The following is an 18,178-nucleotide window of genomic DNA, read 5'->3' as shown; positions in this document are numbered from 1 at the left end:
TAATATTATTTTTTATTTTCAGTCTGCAAAAGGAACAATGGCATGGCAATCCCTTGAGACTTACTAGTTTCTACTGCGCGTTTCCCACGCAGCTCCAGAAAAGGCTGGGACAGCATTTTGTGATGAAGTCGCCATCTGGAGCAATGACCTTGAGGTCCTCCACGAGCTGATTGTGAAGCTCGGATGTTTTCGTCAAGCTTCATGAAATCGTGAACCAGATATCACTGAGAATGGACCGGACAGCAGGGAGAAATTGCAAATTGTTGAAGGGCTCCTTACTTGTGCTGTGCTAGAATGTTATACTTGAAGGCCATTTCACTTATATTGATCATCTCAACTATGTTCATCATCTCTGGCAAAGCCGATCCATCCTTGTAAGCGAGGGCTTCCTCGACTGGAGAGAAATTCGGGTACAAGGTGGCGATGACGAAATTCTTGAACGCTGGCATGTAGGTGAAGATCCACACAAGATTGTTATCCTTGTCCCTCAAAACGGGGGTCCCATAGGGACGGGGGAGATTTATACGAAGACAAAAGAAAAGATGTTTTTTTTTCTTTTTCTATCTGATGGCTTGATGCGGGGTTCTGTAGGTGTTTGGCCCTGCACTTGGCCGTACCTTCCCATCTGGGGGTAGCCGTGTGGGTACCTAATTAGATAAAGCTCCTCCTTTGTCGGATACCGAGTAAATACCCGTAGAATCGGTCCATCACTATAGGCTCGCCATTACCGCACTCGGTTCCTACGTCATTCTGCCTCCAGATCTTTACGGCCTACTCCTTACCGTTCGGGAGTAAGAGAACATTTTACAGGAGTGCATCGGGTGAAGCTTGATAGAAGATACTATTATGAGCCAGTCTACGAGCATCACCTTACTCAGTCTAGTTGCCACTCCGTTAGAAATTACAGAGATCCTAAGAATCCTCGCGCAACATCGGACTAGGTTTTCCAGATGCACCTTAGCGAGAATAACAGTTTAGTGCCGATTACAAAGGGCTAGGAGAAGCAGACGGCCTCTAAGGCTTACTCTAACTAGCAGTGTATTGCTTAGCAATAGGCTAGGACTGTGACCTAATAGTAATAATTTGTAGCTGACATTGCATCTTTCGAATTGCTTTAATCGCCTAACCTAATTACATCGCGACGCGTGATCGTATCCGACAACAGAGGATCTTTACCTATTTAGGTGAACCCACGGGTACCCTTGTGCCTATGGGGCCCCTTCGAAACTTACTAACCGCATGACCACCACTGAATGCAACCCCATTTTCAAGAGATCGATCTCAGTGAGCAACAACGCAACTTCATTATTAGTTCTAATGACAAAAATACGTTTGACTAAGGTCTCGTATTCTTCGCTAGGCTTATGCCATCCATCCTCGATCCTCGTCAACTGATCCCCACATTATTTCTCCTTGTTGCAGTCAACATTCAGGAACGCGACCAGTAAGACCAAAGATACACCGCCGGCGGGAAGGTTGATGTAGAAAATATTTATTGGGCTGTGAGGCAATGATCTTGCATTGAGTTTTGATGATCTCTGAAGAGTCCTCCGGGGATTGAACAATGGCCAGAAGGGCATTATATAGTTAGAAGTGAACGATGCCTGCCCCACAGGCAGAATTGAATGGTACGATGGGTGGAGGCCATATTGGCCCATATCGCATGGTAGATGACCATATGTACAGACAAGCTGGCACTTTTTGGTGTAGTAGTAGCCTTGAAAGGCCAACAGATAACCTAACGTCACGTATGCGTTCGAGAACAAGGCCACCAGAAAAGGGACCCAGGCTGTTCCCAATGTGATAAGGCCGAAAACGAGTGCGAAAAGTTTTCGCGTTCTTGCAGGGGCACCAAATCGCAGACGATGATCATAAGGAGAACGTTGAAACCCACCTCAGCTCATGCTCTGGAGCACTCGACCCACGACCGACATGGCAATATTGTGAGCAACACCACAAATGCCACTGCCAGAGACGAACTTCGCGGATGATATGATAGTAGTACAACGACCCCCACATATATTAATTAACTTAGTACAGGCTGCAACGCCGTTCTATGCGTCCGATGTAAATCAAATCAGAGTATATTTTCAAGGACATCTTACATAGTAATGAAGTAGTAAAATTTGTCCCATGGTCCCGAAACTGGTATTGGAGAGAGCAAGCTGGCTAGTATGAAGCTTCCGAGGTCATTTCCTTCCTTTCTGATCTGTCTTTGAAGCTTGAGTTCGCTGAAACAATGTTTTTCAAGGGTTTATGCTCCTAAGACCAAGCTCAGGACTCTCCAACCATGCCACCGAAATTAGTTGGCTAATCTCTGATGTTGCATTGCTGCTTCCTATAGGCGGCAGCCATATGTGGGATGCAGAGGCAGATGGCTATGCCTGTGGTGGTGTTGTGGCCTCGAAGGTTCTCGGCACGCTGAGCTCGGCGTTGCAAGACAGGGACCGTATTGAATGCAGAATCCGTGAAACTGGTGTAAACCATGATGGCCGGACCCGTGGGATATTTGACGAAAAGAACACTGCCCTCAGTAGTTCGAAGCCCACGACACAGGTACGCCAACGGTTGATACGCTGGAAGCCGATGCAGTCAGCTCAGATTTCTTCCCATCTGTATTTGGAGGAAAGCATGAATTAGAGAACGACTCAAATATATACGTGTGATCGATCAAGATGGTCGTGGGGAAAACTGAGGGCACCGCAGGGCTTGCGGGGCTGTTGAAGGCATATCTATCCTTGCAGGCTGGCATGGCGCCTCCTAACATGCTCTTCAAGAACGACGTGCCAGCATCAACAGCTTTGGGGCCGAAGGTACGAATATACGCCATGCCGGGTTTTTACGAATCGTCATCTTCACCCAAGAAATAAAACGAGTGTTCCGAAAAAGAACAAAGCGTTCTATCACTCCCCTTTACGGCCAAGTCGCAGCGCTCACTTGCAAACACCTTGGCTGCTTACGACTACGTTATTGCCAACCCCAACTCGGATATGAGCAGTCTGGCCTGCAGATTAGACTTCCGGCACTCGCATTTCTCACTTCAGACAAAGATTTGTACTCTGCAGTTGCGGCTCGGAAAGCTGCCTGAAGAAGATCAGCCCGAGTGGTCACTTCTCAACAAGCTGATGAATGGTTCCTCGCGTGGCAGTGCAGCCGCTATATCCCAATTGCTCTGCACCGCTGTGCAGATTATCCTGGTGGATGTTCTGCGCGCGGCTGACGTCAAGCTCGATGCAGTGGTGGGCCACTCATCTGGCGAAATAGGTGCTACCTATGCTGGTGGGTTGCTGTCGGATGAACATGTGGTGAGAATAGAGCCAAAGGAGTCATGTTGGTCGTGGGCACGAGCGATGAGGAATCTGTCGACATGTGCACTTTGACACCAGAGCTTCAAGGGCGCATAGCCATTGCCGGCATGCAACCTCGTCCAAAAACTTGACCATATCTGGATATCGACACGCCGTGGAGCTGGCGAGATATCATGGCCTGTGAGCGCAAGTTTGCACCCCTCTTGCAGGTCAACAAGGTCTATCATGCCCATCACATGCGCAAACGGTATATTTTCTTCAATCGGCGATGGTGGAAAGCCCACATGTTTGCCATGTGGAGAGCGAATGAGGAGAAACGCTCGGGCGAAGACGGAGCGCTACTTGCATCTTCTTGCCAGAAATATAGTCGAGATCAACTAAGCGACTGAAGTTTGACTGGACACCCCCAGATCACTGCAATTTAGGCATTGGTACATGATCCATTGAATACTAGGATGACACGTTACACTCGAAATGCGACGGTCGGGCTATAGAGCCGTTTTTGTCGATCCCTATGCTTGGCTTACACATTAGTCCACTCGACTTCCGACTTCGGGCGTACTCCATAGTATTCCAGGTTACTATGGAAAGACCCCATTGCCAAGTAAACAGGGTGTTCACAGTACTATAAATGCTTCATGTTCGTGTCTAGATTTCAACCAATTTTTCAAATCATCCAGGCACTCTTCGAATTCCCAGTCACTCTTCAAATCACAACCAGCAACATGAAGTTCATCTCAATACTCGTTGCCGCCGTGGCACCCCTTTTGGTTCTTGGAAACCCTATGGCTGCGGCCAATGCTGGTGTACTGTCTGCTTCAGTGCCCCGTGCAGGTGAGCTGCCAGAATTGTCTCGAGACTTTGACAGATGCTGATGCGCTTGAGCAGAGACCGAAGCTTGCTCTGCGTCTTGCGAGTGGTGTGTCGGTGGCATTTGCCTCACCAAGAAGGATGTTATGATGCCTCGCGCAGGTGAGCTACCAGAACTGTCGTTAGACTTTGATACTTATACTGACGTGGTCGGACAGAGACCCAAGCTTGCGCTGAGTCCTGCGAGTGGTGTGTCGGCGGTCTTTGCCTGACCAAGAAGGACGTTCTGACGCTCCGTGCTGGTAGGCGACCAGAAATGTCTCAAGATTTTGATAGCCATACTAACGCGGTCGAACAGAGACCCAAGCTTGCGCTGAGTCCTGCGAGTGGTGTGTCGGCGGTCTTTGCCTTACCAAGAAGCTTTAAAGTATGTCTGCTCTCCTACAATGTTGATTTGATGGTGTTTAAATGATGCTAATTAAAACGAGTAGGCAATCTGAGGATTTGGGGGCAGTGAAAGAATGTGCGGCATCGACCGCCAGTACTGCATACGGTCTGCCACGGAATCGTGCGGCCTATGAATGAGGAAAAGACGTTTATGAACTTATTTATGTTTCTCTGGGGTGCTGGTCCATTATTGGAGGCAGTATCATTGTACATAGCATTTAAATTGTAGGCTACGAGAATACATATTGAATTCTCCACACACTCTTAGCCACGACAGTCAAACCCTAAGGACGCATCCTTCTGGCGGTATCAAGCCAAACAAATATTCTTTTCTGCGTTTTCAGATCTGTGAAAATTGCGTTTATCTCTTAAATTTATGTATTGACCATATTTTAATATTCAGAACTGATATGTGTACAGAAATAGTGCAATGTCATAGCTGCTCATTTGGGAGAATATATACAATCCAGTGCCCTTACTTATTATACAGCGGCCCAAGGGACAAAGGAACCAGTAGAAACCTCTTTGAATGCTATTTGAAATATGTTGATGACAGGCGGCAGCGATCTGAATACTCTTCTACAACTAGACGATTGGGCACGTTAGAACCGAGACTTCTCTGCGGGGAAACAAAGGGGATTTTGTCCCCGCCAATCAGTCAGATCAGTACTTTGGATTCAACTTGTGTTGATGCATTCTTGCTCACTTGATCACATAATGATTGTCGCTATGCGGTCCAATCTCGACGGAGTAGCTTTAAAAAGACTGCCATATTCCATGATACTGGGATTCGACGGAACAGCTACTGTCATCAGCACTAGTGATTTAATGTATAGCAAGGCTCAACCTATCCCAAACGGTCGTATACGTCAACCCACCCACCAGCGGTACACAAAGACCAAAATTTCAACGTACTATAACGCAATGAGTTCAAGACCTATTATCTGATACCTAGTATTGGGGATGTATGAGTACTATGAAGTTACACGAGGGCCAATCCCGAATTGGCCCGCGGGGTCCCGAAATACTACAATCCGTGCTTATCTGCCTTGTACCCCTCCACACCTGAGGCCACGCTTGCCCACAGCAACAAGTAAAGTGGTTATCATATAGGCTTTCTTATTGTAGGAATAAATAGGGAGCTGCTATACAAAAATTCTTCTTAGCTAGACACAAAACAGCTAATCGAAAGAAAGATTGAAGTTAACTAAGACTGTACGTAGAGTTCCTATTTCATGAATAACTAAATCATGTATGTCGCAATTACGTTGGTAGAGGGAGCAGCGCCGAGGCTATCAGGTGAATCCAGGTTTATACTAAACATATGTCTCGAGCTCTATAGGTGATATTCGGCATGTAGTTTATTTCCAATCCCGCTGTGAATATTCTAGTAGTCCCGTATATATTTTGGAATCCTTAAATGCAGCATCGATTCTAATCATAAGGTCCTCCTTCAAACTATGCACGTTGACTCGGTCAGACTAATATCCGCCCAGTGAACCGCGGGTTTCATAGCATCCCAATTCTAGTGCGACTTCTTTCGCATCATTTGAAGATCATCTGCTTGTGACGAGATAAATACACTCGTCCTCTTTAATTGCACTCCTGTGGTTTCTCCGTCCTAAACTTCACCGTCTTTGTGGACATTGAGTCAAATCCCAAGCCTTGACTTTCTCACAACCGACAACCGACAATCCGTCGACAGACCCATACTCCCAAAGTTCTCTACTCCCCGGGCAGCTGTGTTATGAGGTCTGGCCCCAGGTCTTCCTTGGAGAATGCTAGGAACGTTTCCTGGTGGGCTTGAAAGAAGGCTAGGCATCAGACCTACCAAGAACCTGACGTATCCCCTCTTGTTGACCAATAAGGACAAGTAGTTAGGATGAAAAATGCGTTTGCTCCCACGTCTCTGCTAGTCTAAATTCGAAGTTGTCAGGACACTGAACGCAGGACACCGGTGGGGCGCCGGAGGGGTGGTTCGGACAAAAGACTCCCGAGTCATGATTACAATCTATGTGAAGCTTTGGGATGACGAGAGTCAAGATCCTCGGCATCGCCGACCCTGCTGTTATGCCGTGTCTAAGCGGCAGTCTAGCTATCTATATTAGGACCATATCGTAGTAGGATAGGGAGGGAGTAGAGATTAATGCATCATCGTGGGCACCCCTACCTGAGACCGCCAGTGACCACCCGGTGCTACGTAGGAGGGACGCCCGTTACTCCCCATCACTCTGTACTATTGCCTTCGGCCTAGCCATACCCTGACAGAAGTCTTGTGTTGCTGTGCGCAGGGTCAAGCTGCTGATCAGCAATGTGATGCAAGACAAGATCGTGCTTGATGCAGCATGGTGGGATTGCTTAAAACTTACCATACAACGGGTAATTGGAGCAAACAGGACCTGCGAGGATTGAACCAAGAAACAAGGTAGGAAGGGGGGCTACTTGTAGCATATGCATGGTGTCGGACGGTATGGCGAACCAAAACAGCTGCTGCATGTATAAGGTTTAATAGTCCATCACAGTGGAACAAATAGCTTGCCCATTACAGCTAAGGGTGAGTGACCACCAACGCCTATTGAAACTGGAACCCAAACGAACGTAGGCGTGCGTGAGGCTTTTCGTTGGTCCTTAATGCCAACGTCCTTCATTCCCTTTCCTTGGGTGCATGCCACTAGTTGTGGTACTTCAGGACCGGGAAGACTATAAGGGGATCGAAGCATCAATTGTCGCATGCGGGCTAACACACTTCGGCCCGAGCAATTCGCATCCTGAGTCAATTTAATTCTAGAACGTTAGGATCGAGCATCCATAGGCTACGAAATTTGTAGTAAGCCCTGCAAAGCAAGAAAGAGTAGGACTAGCATGCATCGAACAACGTGGCCAAGATCTCGCCACACGAAGAAGCACTTGACACTCGACATTTCGTGGATGGAGGTCAAAATTTCCTTCCAAACTGGAACTTTGCTTCGTTGTGGCATATGCTCCTGTTTGTGGAATTGGAGAAATTTGGTATCTATCCTGGTCACGGCCCAGGTTCGTAGTGCCCAACCGGGGGTTGACCTGTGCACCAACTGGATAAGGAGGTTGACAATTGACGCTTGTTATCTAATACTCCTCCGGTCGAGGAACGGACCCCAACCGGAGGACAGATCCATCAGCCGTGGAACAAAATTCTTAGCCCGGGCGCTTAAGACATCGGCCCCTGCAGGCTAGCGTCCTCGTGTTCGGATCTCACCAAGCGAAATTATCAAATCCATTAGCATGCAAGAATCTCAAATACATGTCACGTTAATTGGGAAACTGGTCACGCATTTCAACCATAGGAGAATTGCAGGCTGGGGTGCTCTGCTACGCATTCATTCCGACACTGACTAGGCTTGAATTACCTACAACGACGAAATGCGACATTAGAAGTGGGCAAAGACCAGTCTTCACCTTGCAAACCCCCCCGTTAAAAAGAGGAACCTGATTGGAGGGGCATTAGTTTTGTCCAGGTCCTCAGAAAAGCGCAGAGCTGTGGTTATCGCTGAAAATTCTCTAGAATAAACATCGATGCCTCGCAGTTATTACTAGGGGTTCTTTAGGTGTTCAACTTATTTTTACTCATTTTCTACTCTGTTAGTGTGGTTTTTGAAGCCTCTTGGCAACTGTATTATGGAATATCTTTGGATGGTATGAGAAACATCACCGTCCAGGTCACTGGGTTACACTCATGACCCTGACGTTCGTTGCGGGTGCACGAGTTGCCTTGGGCTCGCGGCACCTCGCCGAGTTCTAATGATACGACGTGTGGCTTTTCGTGGCCTAGGTCCTGTTCATGATTGTTATGAGCCTGCACTTCTCCATTGGTCAGTGAACGTTCGGACCCAAGACGCCTCCAAGGGACGAACTCAACTAAATGCATCCATCATGGATGAAAGCTTCGCCTTGCAGAAGACGTGCTTTGTGACAACCCCAGCGCTGCAGACTATAGTCTGGTGTGTCAAGTTTTCGTTAATGTCCCCCTGCAAGAAGCTCATGTGGAACGTGCTCCTATTCCTCAAATTCTGATGGGCCGTTATTACGTTTTCTATTTTCGTAAGTTGACATTTCGAAGTCACAGACGAACTTGAAAGGAACATTTATACTTAATCCAATCAGTATCTTGCTGGTTCCCTCACGTCTTCCAGGTCGTCGTGCTCGAGTATGAAGACATGGTTTACAGCAGGGGCCTGTAGCACGCCACGAGACCTCAATGCCTATATCATCGGCTTGTGGTTTTCCTTTTCTGTTGACGTTGCCTCGGATACGATGAGTCTGTTACCTATTGGTTTGCCGTTTTCATCTCGAAAATACTGATTGAGTCTTTCCAGTTATGCTCCTCCCGCTGGGTCTGGTTCGGAACCGTCCAGTGTCAGTATCGTGCAAGTTGTCCAAATTGAGCGTCTGTGCACTATACGGTCTCGCATTGCTCTGTACTATAGCACCTATTCTCTGCGTGGAGGAAACTGGTCACATATATAACAGTAACACTCAACCATCTGTCCCATGGTTCGCGCTCTGGGGCATCATCGAAGACTCATCCAGTAGATCTTACTGGCCCAAGCCACCCCGAGGTCGCGCGGAACCCCGAATGAAGCCAACTTCTGGAATTAACATTCGTAAAACTCTTCTTTGATGCAACTAACTGAGTTCCATGTTCGGGACTGCGGATGTTGAAATAACCTTGAACGCTACGGGCGACAGGGCTGGACAGGGGTCGCACTAGCCCTTTCGCTAGCTTCCGAACCCCGGCTTACCCCAGGCTTCACAGTTGGCCGATGCCGCCCGAAATCGCATGATGTGGTCAACGTCCCTAGTCATGAGGACCCAGTCAACTTTTCGAAGGCAAACTGGGCCAAAACGATCTCAATAGAGGAGATTCTGGTGAACTTAGCTCGCCCCACTGTATTAACTGTGCTTGATAGTTGTTACGAGGATTGCTAGATACTTCAAGAACTGATTCCTTCCGTCCCCACTCTCAAGGCCGCGACGCATCTGGGACTCTCCCAACATCAATAGAACACGAACTGGCAAGAGCAGCAACAATAAGAACAGCAAACGTTACTACAAGACCAACCCATAAAACACATACAACCATGTGCATCGCCCTAATTGCGACCTCGCACCCCAAATACGCCCTCATCGTCCTCGACAACCGCGATGAATACGTGCTCCGCCCCACCAGCCGGCCCTCGTGGTGGACACACGCCGAGTCGGGCCACTCGGTGTTGTCGGCGGTCGACCTCCACCGACGCGAGCACGGCACCTGGATGGGTATTACCAAGCAAGGACGACTCGCTGTGCTGACTAATTATCGCGAGACCAACTGCAATGACCCGGAGCACCCCATCAACGGAGTGAAGAGCCGGGGCGGCATGGTGACGGCGTGGCTGGGCGCGCCCGATGAACAGGATCTGCAGGATTTTGTGATAAAGATGCTGGAGGGCAGAATGGTGAAAGGCGTCGGTGGCTTTTCGCTGATTTGTGGGGATTTGAAGAGGAAAGGGAAGAAGGAGATTGAGCCGCTGGCGATTATTTCGAATCGGAGTGAAGGGTTGGACAGTGTGCCTTGGATTGGCGGGGAGAGGGACAAGGTTTGGGGCTTGAGTAACACGGTGTATACGGAGCCCGCGACGTGGAAGAAGGTTAAGCTGGGCAAACAGCTGCTGGAAGAAGCTATTCGAAAAGCGGTGGAGAAGGATCTCGACGAGGACGAATTGACGGAGGCTCTGTACTCTGTGCTCGATACCGACACGCTCCCGCTCAAGCCCGGCATGAAGTTCGAGGAGTTTCTGGATGCGTTGCAGGAATCGATATTCGTACCAGCAATGGATGACGAGACCAAGAGCCAAGAATGGAGGACCACAGCTGAAAGTAAGAAGATGAAGGTGGCGTTCAACGCGATTGAAGACGAGAGTTGTGAGACAATTCAGCATGCGGGGTTAGAGGCGCCCGTTATGTTTGACACGGGACCGTACGGCACGCAAAGACAGACCATTATACTGGTCGACTGGGAAGGGAATGTTACGTACAAGGAGCGGGCTCTGTGGGATGCTGACGGCAATTCAATTGAACGTGGCAAGGGAGACATGACGTTCAAATTTGCGGTCGATGAGTAGGAAAAGGCATAGACTCCGGCTGTTGTCGTCGTTTCGCTTGTTTTTGTTATTCGTATCGCATGTTTAATTTACAGCCGATGTTGGTGGCTGTGCTGATGTTACTATGGTTCGAGACAATGCCTTGTGGCCTATGTGAAGTGACCATCCGGCGTGACCACATCGCTCCTTCTTCGATTGTCGTACAGGCTGTCTCGCAACATAATATATATAGTGACACCACTACACACAATCACCCGAGCGATTGGCCCTAAGTCTGCAACGGAGGATACCAACTTGATGACAAAAAACTCACGACCGTGAAGAACGCAATAGTGAATGCCACCACCAGCTTGGCCCGCGCCGCCTTCAACAACATTTTTGGTTTCGTGAGAAATGACAGTGGAATGCAGAACTATGTTCAACCGCAGTTGCAGGTGCCACAGGGGTTTAGGCAAGGACAAACTGGCAACACTATCTCCAAGTTGAGACGGTGGATTGGCGTTCGGAGGCACACAATACTTACAAAGTCATCATCAAATGGTCAGGTATATTCTGAATAAGCAGGTATTGATCCAATGGCATGGGTATATAGCCCATGAGTCCGAGCTGTTTCGTTAGTATATTCAAGTAATAATACACATTGAAATCCTGTTCTACTAGTACATTGTTAAATTCAATCACATGATACTGGTTCCTGGATGATGAGCTAGATGCAGTGGGTAAATATGAGACTTGCAAAGCCGTATTGTTTCATTGCAATAAGTGTACAAAGCTCGTTGATTCCTGCTGGGGAGGTCGACTAATACATGATGGCTTGCTTTCTCCATATCATAAACATGCCTGTTTCTTACAACAATGACATTCCGCCGTCATAACATTGCTTGCATGAGTATATCATACAGTCCTTATACCGCATGTCAATCTCATTCCAAGAATCGTTCAGGCCTTCTAGGCAACGCTGGCGAGACTGCTTCTCTTTGCTCCCTGTGCGCCATTTCGCCCTAGAAGACGGCCCATCCATCCCTTATCATCCATACTACCACCACGTGGCAGAAACTCCTCTTTTCCTGTGCGTCTTGCGTAGCTCTGTTGCCAGGCGTGTAGGCTTCGCTTGGCCTCGCTCGTTGTGCACAGGGCTTCGAGGTGCAAGAACACGCGACGACATCTGTTCTCCTCGTTCTCGAGCATCTCTGCGTCAATGCTGTTGCGAGCATTCAACTGTCCGGTCGTATTTGGGGATGCCGTGGTCGAAGATGAGGAGGTTTGTTTGCAGCTTTTAGCATAAGACGCAAGGTTAGGGTTCGTGAAGGACGTAGCCAAGCCATGAGAAGGAAGTTTTGGGCGAGGCACGATGGAACGGTGAGCATGTGCATTGACCAATGTCGTCAGGTTGTCGGGTAGCAGCATCTCTGAGTGGAATCGATCTTGCAATGCCATGAATCTACCCGTCCAGTAGGCAGAGGGCTGGGCTGTATGGATCTGACGAGGATTGATTATCTCAGGTCTAACATTCGCCGTGGATGGTCTAGAAGACAAGGACGCACCGCTATCGGATTCAGCAGCAGATGAGGTTGAAGTAGTGCGGCTGAAATTTGGGATCGAAGCGCGAGAGATGGAAGAGGTAAGGTTCGAGAAGACGTTCATCGTTCGCGACTTGGGAATGGTGCCAGCAGTACGCATCTTCGTCTTCTGATGCAGCTTGGCAGCCGCCAATTCAATGCTGTCCTTGTGCTTGGTAGATAGGCTAGTCTGAGATACATTGGGAGAGATGTTTTCGTTACCCTTCGCTTGTTGACGAGTAGCCGATGCTGTAGTGTATGTTGTAGCTGTGGATGGGACCACCTTGCGTGAAACCTCTTGGTGGTTAGTTGGTACAGGGAGGGTAGACGTGGTTTTCGATGCGGTTAGGGAAGAGGTAGCGACGGTAGGGCGTGAGGAAGGGGGCTCAGCATTCGAAAAGCTGGCTGACAAGCGGCGAGCTGAAGGTACATAATAGACGGGATGTTGGGCGAGGGGATCAGGATGACCCAGAATCGACTCGCGTTGGACTCGTTCTCGAGCTAGTATACGCAGACTGTCGGGTCGGTGGACTGGGGATCCAGGTCGAACGCCATCTTCAGTGCGACTCGGCATGTTTCTATGGCCACTAGAAGCACACTACGAATGAATTGCAGAATTAGAATACCGAGGAAGGGTGTCCAGGCCTTGAAAATCAGAACGATAACCTCAAGCCACAGCCAAATGAGATGGAGAATGGCCTTCAGAGTTCCGCGAATGAGGTAGAAACTAATTGCAAGGGTCCAGCGAATCAGAAAAGTGATCGACGTGATTTTCTTGGTGTTGAATGGGGGAGCTTCGGGCTTCTGACTGTGATGATGCGGTTTGATGGGCGAGCATTTATTACTGCCAGTGTCTGAGTACCGCATGGCGGTTTGGTGTTGTCGTTCTGGTTATCTCTGGCAGCAGACACGGATCGTGCGGATGGATGATCAAGCAAAGACTCTTGGGGTTGAAAAAGGTTATTTGGTTGCAAGTAAGGAAGGCACAACACCTGGAAATGGATCACTGCGATTCGATATACCTGATTAGGTAGGAACGCATGGTAGAACTCCACCTTGGGCATGACAAGAACATTTGCAGCCACGGATTGCTCTTTCCCCTCCAATTATTTATATACAAAGACGCGTGTTTGGCAAACACTCAAGCGTGACTTCTGAATGCAGTTCTGGGATTTAGCTAGCAGGAACAGCGGCCAGTTTTGGTAGTGGATTAGCAGGATGCTGGTGGTAGTTATCAGCATAGAACATTTTTCCGTTGACCACGAACCTTATGAGGCGTAGAGTCCCTTATTGATCTTCAGTAAGTTATTATAGATGGAGTGGAATTGGGTAGGTAGGCTTTGGCCACTTTGAATTCAGGCTCTCCCTCCAATGTGGAAATATAAAAACACGATAGAGACATGAAGGAGCAAATGATATTAGCCCAATGAACCATCGGGTTCAAAGCATTAAATTTATGCGGATACATCATTTCCTTGACCTTTATAAAGAGTGCCCTCCTTTCACGACTTATAACATATGATTATATCTGTTTGTGTACTAATGGCCCAGCACTTACAACACCCTCCATTATCCTCTGAGTAAAGCTTCTCTCATTTATTCCATGCCCATTAGCTAGCGAGACTATCTACTCACTTAAATTCATAAGGGATGCTCAACCCAAGCTTGTACGACGCATAGCTGCTGTGAGAGAAGCCCCTCGCTCACTTCTCCTTGTCCTTCTCACCAAAAACCTTGCTCTTTCAAAATCTGCTTCAGAAACCCCGGGTCCTTGTCCTCCGAATCCGGCTTATACAGGGAATACGCGTGTCTCACAACAAATGACATCCACCAATACTCGAGCCTCAACCCCAACGCCGTCTTCCCACAAACAATCAAAAGAACCAATATTTGCCATGGCTGCGAGTATTGCCTCAACCTCGCTGTTGTTGCCATAGTCTATACAGTGACCTCCTCGCCTCGGCAGCCCGGCCCTTCACAACCACCAGCTGGGCGACCCGGGCATGAGCAGGAACGCGATGGCAGTGGCAAAGGACCAGACCCATTGGATCTTGCCCGCTAGAAGTAGTCCCCGGTTCGTGGTGGCGAAGGAGATGCAACTCGAACCTATACAAATCCATCTCCGTCCCATCATATCCGAGAACTGGCCGCTGCCGGCAGCGCCCAGGGTCTATAGTAGGTACGACATGGCGGTCCAGAGGGAAGTCCAGATGAGAGGAAAGAAGAGGGACCTGTCGCCGTCGGCAACTTCGCCAAAGTACAGCTTGAACGAGGGCATCGGGATGGAGGATCCATTCACAATAACATCATACCCAAACACCATGCCGCCGAGGAAGGCAGCCGTGCAGTGCGCGATGGTGCGCTTGTGTGTCTTAATGGCCTGCCAGAGCGTATAGTTACGTTCCGATTCGAAGAGCTACTCACCGCGTCAGCACGCGTCGCCATCTACTGCGCGGCCTTTAATGTGCTCGACATCGTTCCGGTGGTCGAACTCGGGGGAATCTTTGGCGTCTATTGGCTCCCTTGTCTTCTAAATTATGGTGGATTGGGTTGCTTGCAGCGGCTGTGGACTGGGGTACGCCTTGGCGGTACGCATCTCTCCTGGGGATTGTTTCAACAAGTGGGAGAGATATAGCCTGAACTAAATGTAGGATTGGTGTAGAGAGGGATATGTTACCGTGAATTCGTATGCCTATAACTCAAATGCCTTCTGTAGACGGGAATTAAATCCGTTCTATAGTTCAGCATATGCAACCCGGTCTCAAATGTCGAAAGGCCCCATATGTTCACCAAGATGCAGCAAAGCATTGGCTGAGTCAGTGCGGAGTAGGACAAGGCACCAAAGTTGGGGAAGGGGAAAGGGGGGAGGGAATGATTGGGTGGACAAGAGGTAGACATTTTCAGCGGCCCAAGTTGCCCCCCCCTTGAGCATATAATGGCCTCTGCAGTCATTTTCACGGTCAGAACGGAAAGAATCAGTGGGGTGCCGTGATTCAAGGACTAAAGGACTATAAGAACATGGCAGATAACATCAAGTGGTTCACTACTCGTGTTTGCTTAACTATAGTTGCTTACATCGTAAGGTAGGCTATTCCGTTAACCTACGGGCTGAGCATCGACATTGTGATGAGCTTCGTAGTTCATTCGAGGCTATCAGATATGTTTGTGCGAATGAGAAGCTCGCGATTGTTTCCGGTTTCCTATATTGATGTTACGCCCCGAGTTGCCCAAGGCCCGCGTGCTATTTCTCCAAGTATTAATAGCTCCCCGTGCTTGAAAACGTCTAACGTACCCCACAAGCAAGTTGGCCACTTTTTCTTGGCACCGTATGAATAACTTCAATAACTTAACTAAACTAAAATAATAAAAAATATTAAATACGCCGTAGGTGTTAACCCTCGGTACCTCTACAAGCACTCCCTTAAGGGGCTATAGATGATATAGCGGGCCCTTAAGCCGCGTCGGGCGGTTATACAGGTAAACTTGTAGCCAAACGACTACTAAACCTCCTGTCCCTCCCTAAGTCTGTGCTACAACCCCTGCCTGAACTACCGATAAGCGTGGTAATGTGGCACTTAAATTCGTCCTCAGGGGTGGGATGCTGCTGATGTGCAGAAGATGCTCGACTATTTTTTTGTCGCGACAAGTCGTAGTATCTGCTAATTGGGGTTCTCGTCGAGCGTATACATCTCAACCATACGCTCAAGTGGATAGACCGTAACGTGGTCTAGACGCTCGCAAGAATCGCGGCGAGGGGGCGTGCTGCGCGCCTTCTATCGTGAGGGGACGGGTTCGCCGACGAGCGTTATCGGATAGGTGAGGTCCGATAAGGGGTCGGATTAACGATTCGAATTCTGGACCGGCTGTCGAGTTATATTCCGCCGACGTAGTGCTTGACGGTCGACTGGCTAGGATGCTCGTAATCCTAAACTGCACCAATCTCCCTATTATCGCTAGGTAGGCGAAGTCAACAAGGTGGGCAGCGCGCCGTAAGGGTTGACTAAACCCCCTTGTGTGTCAGCTGCGGGATTCGAACCCGCGACTCGTCACCAACCCAAGTGGGCGAGGCTCAAATCGGGACTTATCTACCAGCGAAGTGACCAACTACACCAGCCGACAACTAAAATAATAATAATTCAAACTAATCGGAATCCTCTTCCTCGTACGTATCTTTATCATTCTCACAAGTACGAGCATTATGTCCGGGCTCTCCGCAGATCCTACAGCGCCGTCGGCGTGGTTCGGCCGGTCTCGTACGACGACGACTTACACGTATATCATCCTCTAGCTGCTGTTCAATATCCCGTTGAGACTGTAAGTCCTGAGCGTCTCGTAAACTAAGAGATCCTCCATCTTGTAGCTGTCGATTGTGAGTCCTTCGACGACGGCTTAGCTCTTGATTGGCCTTCCGAAGTGTAGTAACCTCATCTTCAAGTAAAACTAACCGATGCATAACAGCCGTCGCACCACGTGAAAATTGGTCAATAGCCGTAAGTATTGTCGTCGGGGAGCTATTCCGATGCTATACGATTCTGTTTTTAACGTATTCAGACTGGGATTATGCCTCGGTTGGGTTATTTGGAGTCTTTGATTCCCAGATTAAGGGGGCGCCAGACGAGCTCCCAGGAGGTGTAGGCGTATGTAGCTTAATATCCAGCTGTGAAATCACATATTCCAGGTCGTACGGAATAATTCCTGTCCCTCTGAAACCTTCCTGGATGATCGACTTAGTTATAGTCGTACGATACGCCCTATAGAATGCCGAAAAGAAATCCTCCTTCGAGATATGGGTTATATGCGCCCGTATTAGGTCTTCAATTTCTTTGCCGTACGACCTTTTCAAAGCCCTAAAACAGCCTACATTGAGAGGCTGGAGCTTATGTGACGAATGAGCAGGCATACTAAGTGTAATAATAGTATGCTCTTTGCAATATAGCTCGAAGTCAGTCGAGTGGTGGCTCTCATGCCCGTTGAGGATAAGAAGACGATAAACACCCTTCGTACGATCCTTCGTATAGCGATCAAAGTGCTGAATCCAGTCTACGCCTCGCTCATTTGTTGTCCAACCGTTTTTTGTTACAGCGATTACCCAATCGGACGGGAATGGGCTATTCTCGTACCAGGATAAGAGGTGGTTTTGACCCGCGACAATGATATACGGCGGGATAGCCCAGCCGGACGAATTAATACCCTGGATTACTGTAGCCCATTCTCGATTCCCTTGTTGGACTGTACGAGGCCTTCCGCGTCGTTCGGCACTTGTAACTACCATCTCGGATGAGATTAAGCCCATAGCGAACCCTGTCTCGTCGAAGTTATAGATATCCGCCTCTTGGATACCATATTTCGTAATTGTATTTCGTACGAGCGTAAACCACGCGCGATACGCGTCAGGATCTTCGCAATAGGCTTGTTGGTAGTCGATTCTTCGATTAAAACGCGTCCGAAGGTCTGGTTGTCGTCGTACGAAGTTCGAGGCCCAGTTGACGCCGACGCGTCCAGCGCCACGGTCACGGAGCAGTCGGTTAGCCATAGCTTCAACACCATGGAGCCAGGGAGGAAATGATCGCGAATCTAGGTCAAGTATATATTGTACGACCGCTAACTCTTCTGATTCCGTAAGCTTATGACTAGATTGTCGAGTATCGCGTCGAGATAGTAGTCCGTGTTTTCGGTTAGCTAGAGTTGTACGAGGGACATTGTAGAGTTGGGCAGCGCGTCGGATGCTTAATTCGGGTTTCGATTGAAGCACCTGACACGCTAGAATCATGTTTCTTTCTTTACAATTCGATCCCATCTTGGTATGTGTAAAGATGTTAATTAAAAGGTTGTTCGTACGGTGCCAAGAAAAAGTGGCCAACTTGCTTCTGGAGTACGTTACGCCCAACAAGACTTGTGCTTTTTCCAAAACAGCAATAATGCTTTGAGCCATTTC

The 18,178-nt window shown here is 48.6% G+C and overlaps 6 protein-coding genes and 1 non-coding gene across 7 annotated transcripts; 5 read left to right on the top strand and 2 right to left on the bottom strand.

Moving 5' to 3' along the window:
• Positions 1-2,322: 2,322 nt before the first annotated feature.
• On the top strand, positions 2,323-2,508 carry BCR38DRAFT_295366 (uncharacterized protein; the record flags this gene model as incomplete). The annotated part of the gene is made up of 1 exon (XM_040854490.1): positions 2,323-2,508. A coding segment is annotated over one exon (186 nt), but the record flags the coding sequence as incomplete, so codon positions are not given.
• Positions 2,509-2,666: 158 nt separating this feature from the next.
• Positions 2,667-2,870, top strand: BCR38DRAFT_347936 (uncharacterized protein; the record flags this gene model as incomplete). Its single annotated transcript, XM_040856384.1, has 1 exon — positions 2,667-2,870. A coding segment is annotated over one exon (204 nt), but the record flags the coding sequence as incomplete, so codon positions are not given.
• A 552-nt stretch (positions 2,871-3,422) lies between these two features.
• BCR38DRAFT_440752 (uncharacterized protein) lies at positions 3,423-3,705 on the top strand. The gene has a single exon (XM_040860729.1). It carries the CDS (start codon positions 3,482-3,484, stop codon positions 3,695-3,697), a length of 216 nt encoding a protein of 71 aa, XP_040713710.1. The 5' UTR covers positions 3,423-3,481; the 3' UTR covers positions 3,698-3,705.
• A 173-nt stretch (positions 3,706-3,878) lies between these two features.
• Positions 3,879-4,860, top strand: BCR38DRAFT_440750 (uncharacterized protein). Its single transcript, XM_040860728.1, has 5 exons — positions 3,879-4,142; positions 4,197-4,280; positions 4,337-4,420; positions 4,477-4,545; positions 4,610-4,860. Exons 1-4 carry the CDS (start codon positions 3,947-3,949, stop codon positions 4,542-4,544), a joined length of 432 nt encoding a protein of 143 aa, XP_040713709.1. The 5' UTR covers positions 3,879-3,946; the 3' UTR covers position 4,545; positions 4,610-4,860.
• A 4,822-nt stretch (positions 4,861-9,682) lies between these two features.
• BCR38DRAFT_348043 (NRDE protein-domain-containing protein) lies at positions 9,683-10,705 on the top strand (the record flags this gene model as incomplete). Its single annotated transcript, XM_040856395.1, has 1 exon — positions 9,683-10,705. One exon carries the CDS (start codon positions 9,683-9,685, stop codon positions 10,703-10,705), a length of 1,023 nt encoding a protein of 340 aa, XP_040713708.1.
• A 927-nt stretch (positions 10,706-11,632) lies between these two features.
• On the bottom strand, positions 11,633-12,817 carry BCR38DRAFT_487378 (uncharacterized protein; the record flags this gene model as incomplete). The annotated part of the gene is made up of 1 exon (XM_040864149.1): positions 11,633-12,817. The coding sequence occupies one exon, from the start codon at positions 12,815-12,817 to the stop codon at positions 11,633-11,635; it is 1,185 nt and encodes a 394-aa protein (XP_040713707.1).
• A 3,441-nt stretch (positions 12,818-16,258) lies between these two features.
• BCR38DRAFT_t236 lies at positions 16,259-16,361 on the bottom strand. Its single transcript has one exon. It is a non-coding gene; the product is annotated as a tRNA-Thr (tRNA).
• Between the last annotated feature and the right edge of the window lie 1,817 nt (positions 16,362-18,178).

The sequence above is a fragment of the Pseudomassariella vexata genome, assembly GCF_002105095.1.
Source record: "Pseudomassariella vexata strain CBS 129021 chromosome Unknown BCR38scaffold_10, whole genome shotgun sequence".
Taxonomy (NCBI): Eukaryota; Fungi; Ascomycota; class Sordariomycetes; order Amphisphaeriales; family Pseudomassariaceae; genus Pseudomassariella; species Pseudomassariella vexata.
The sequence above is the reverse complement of the archived record's forward strand: the minus strand, read 5'-3'. Positions and strand labels throughout refer to the sequence as shown.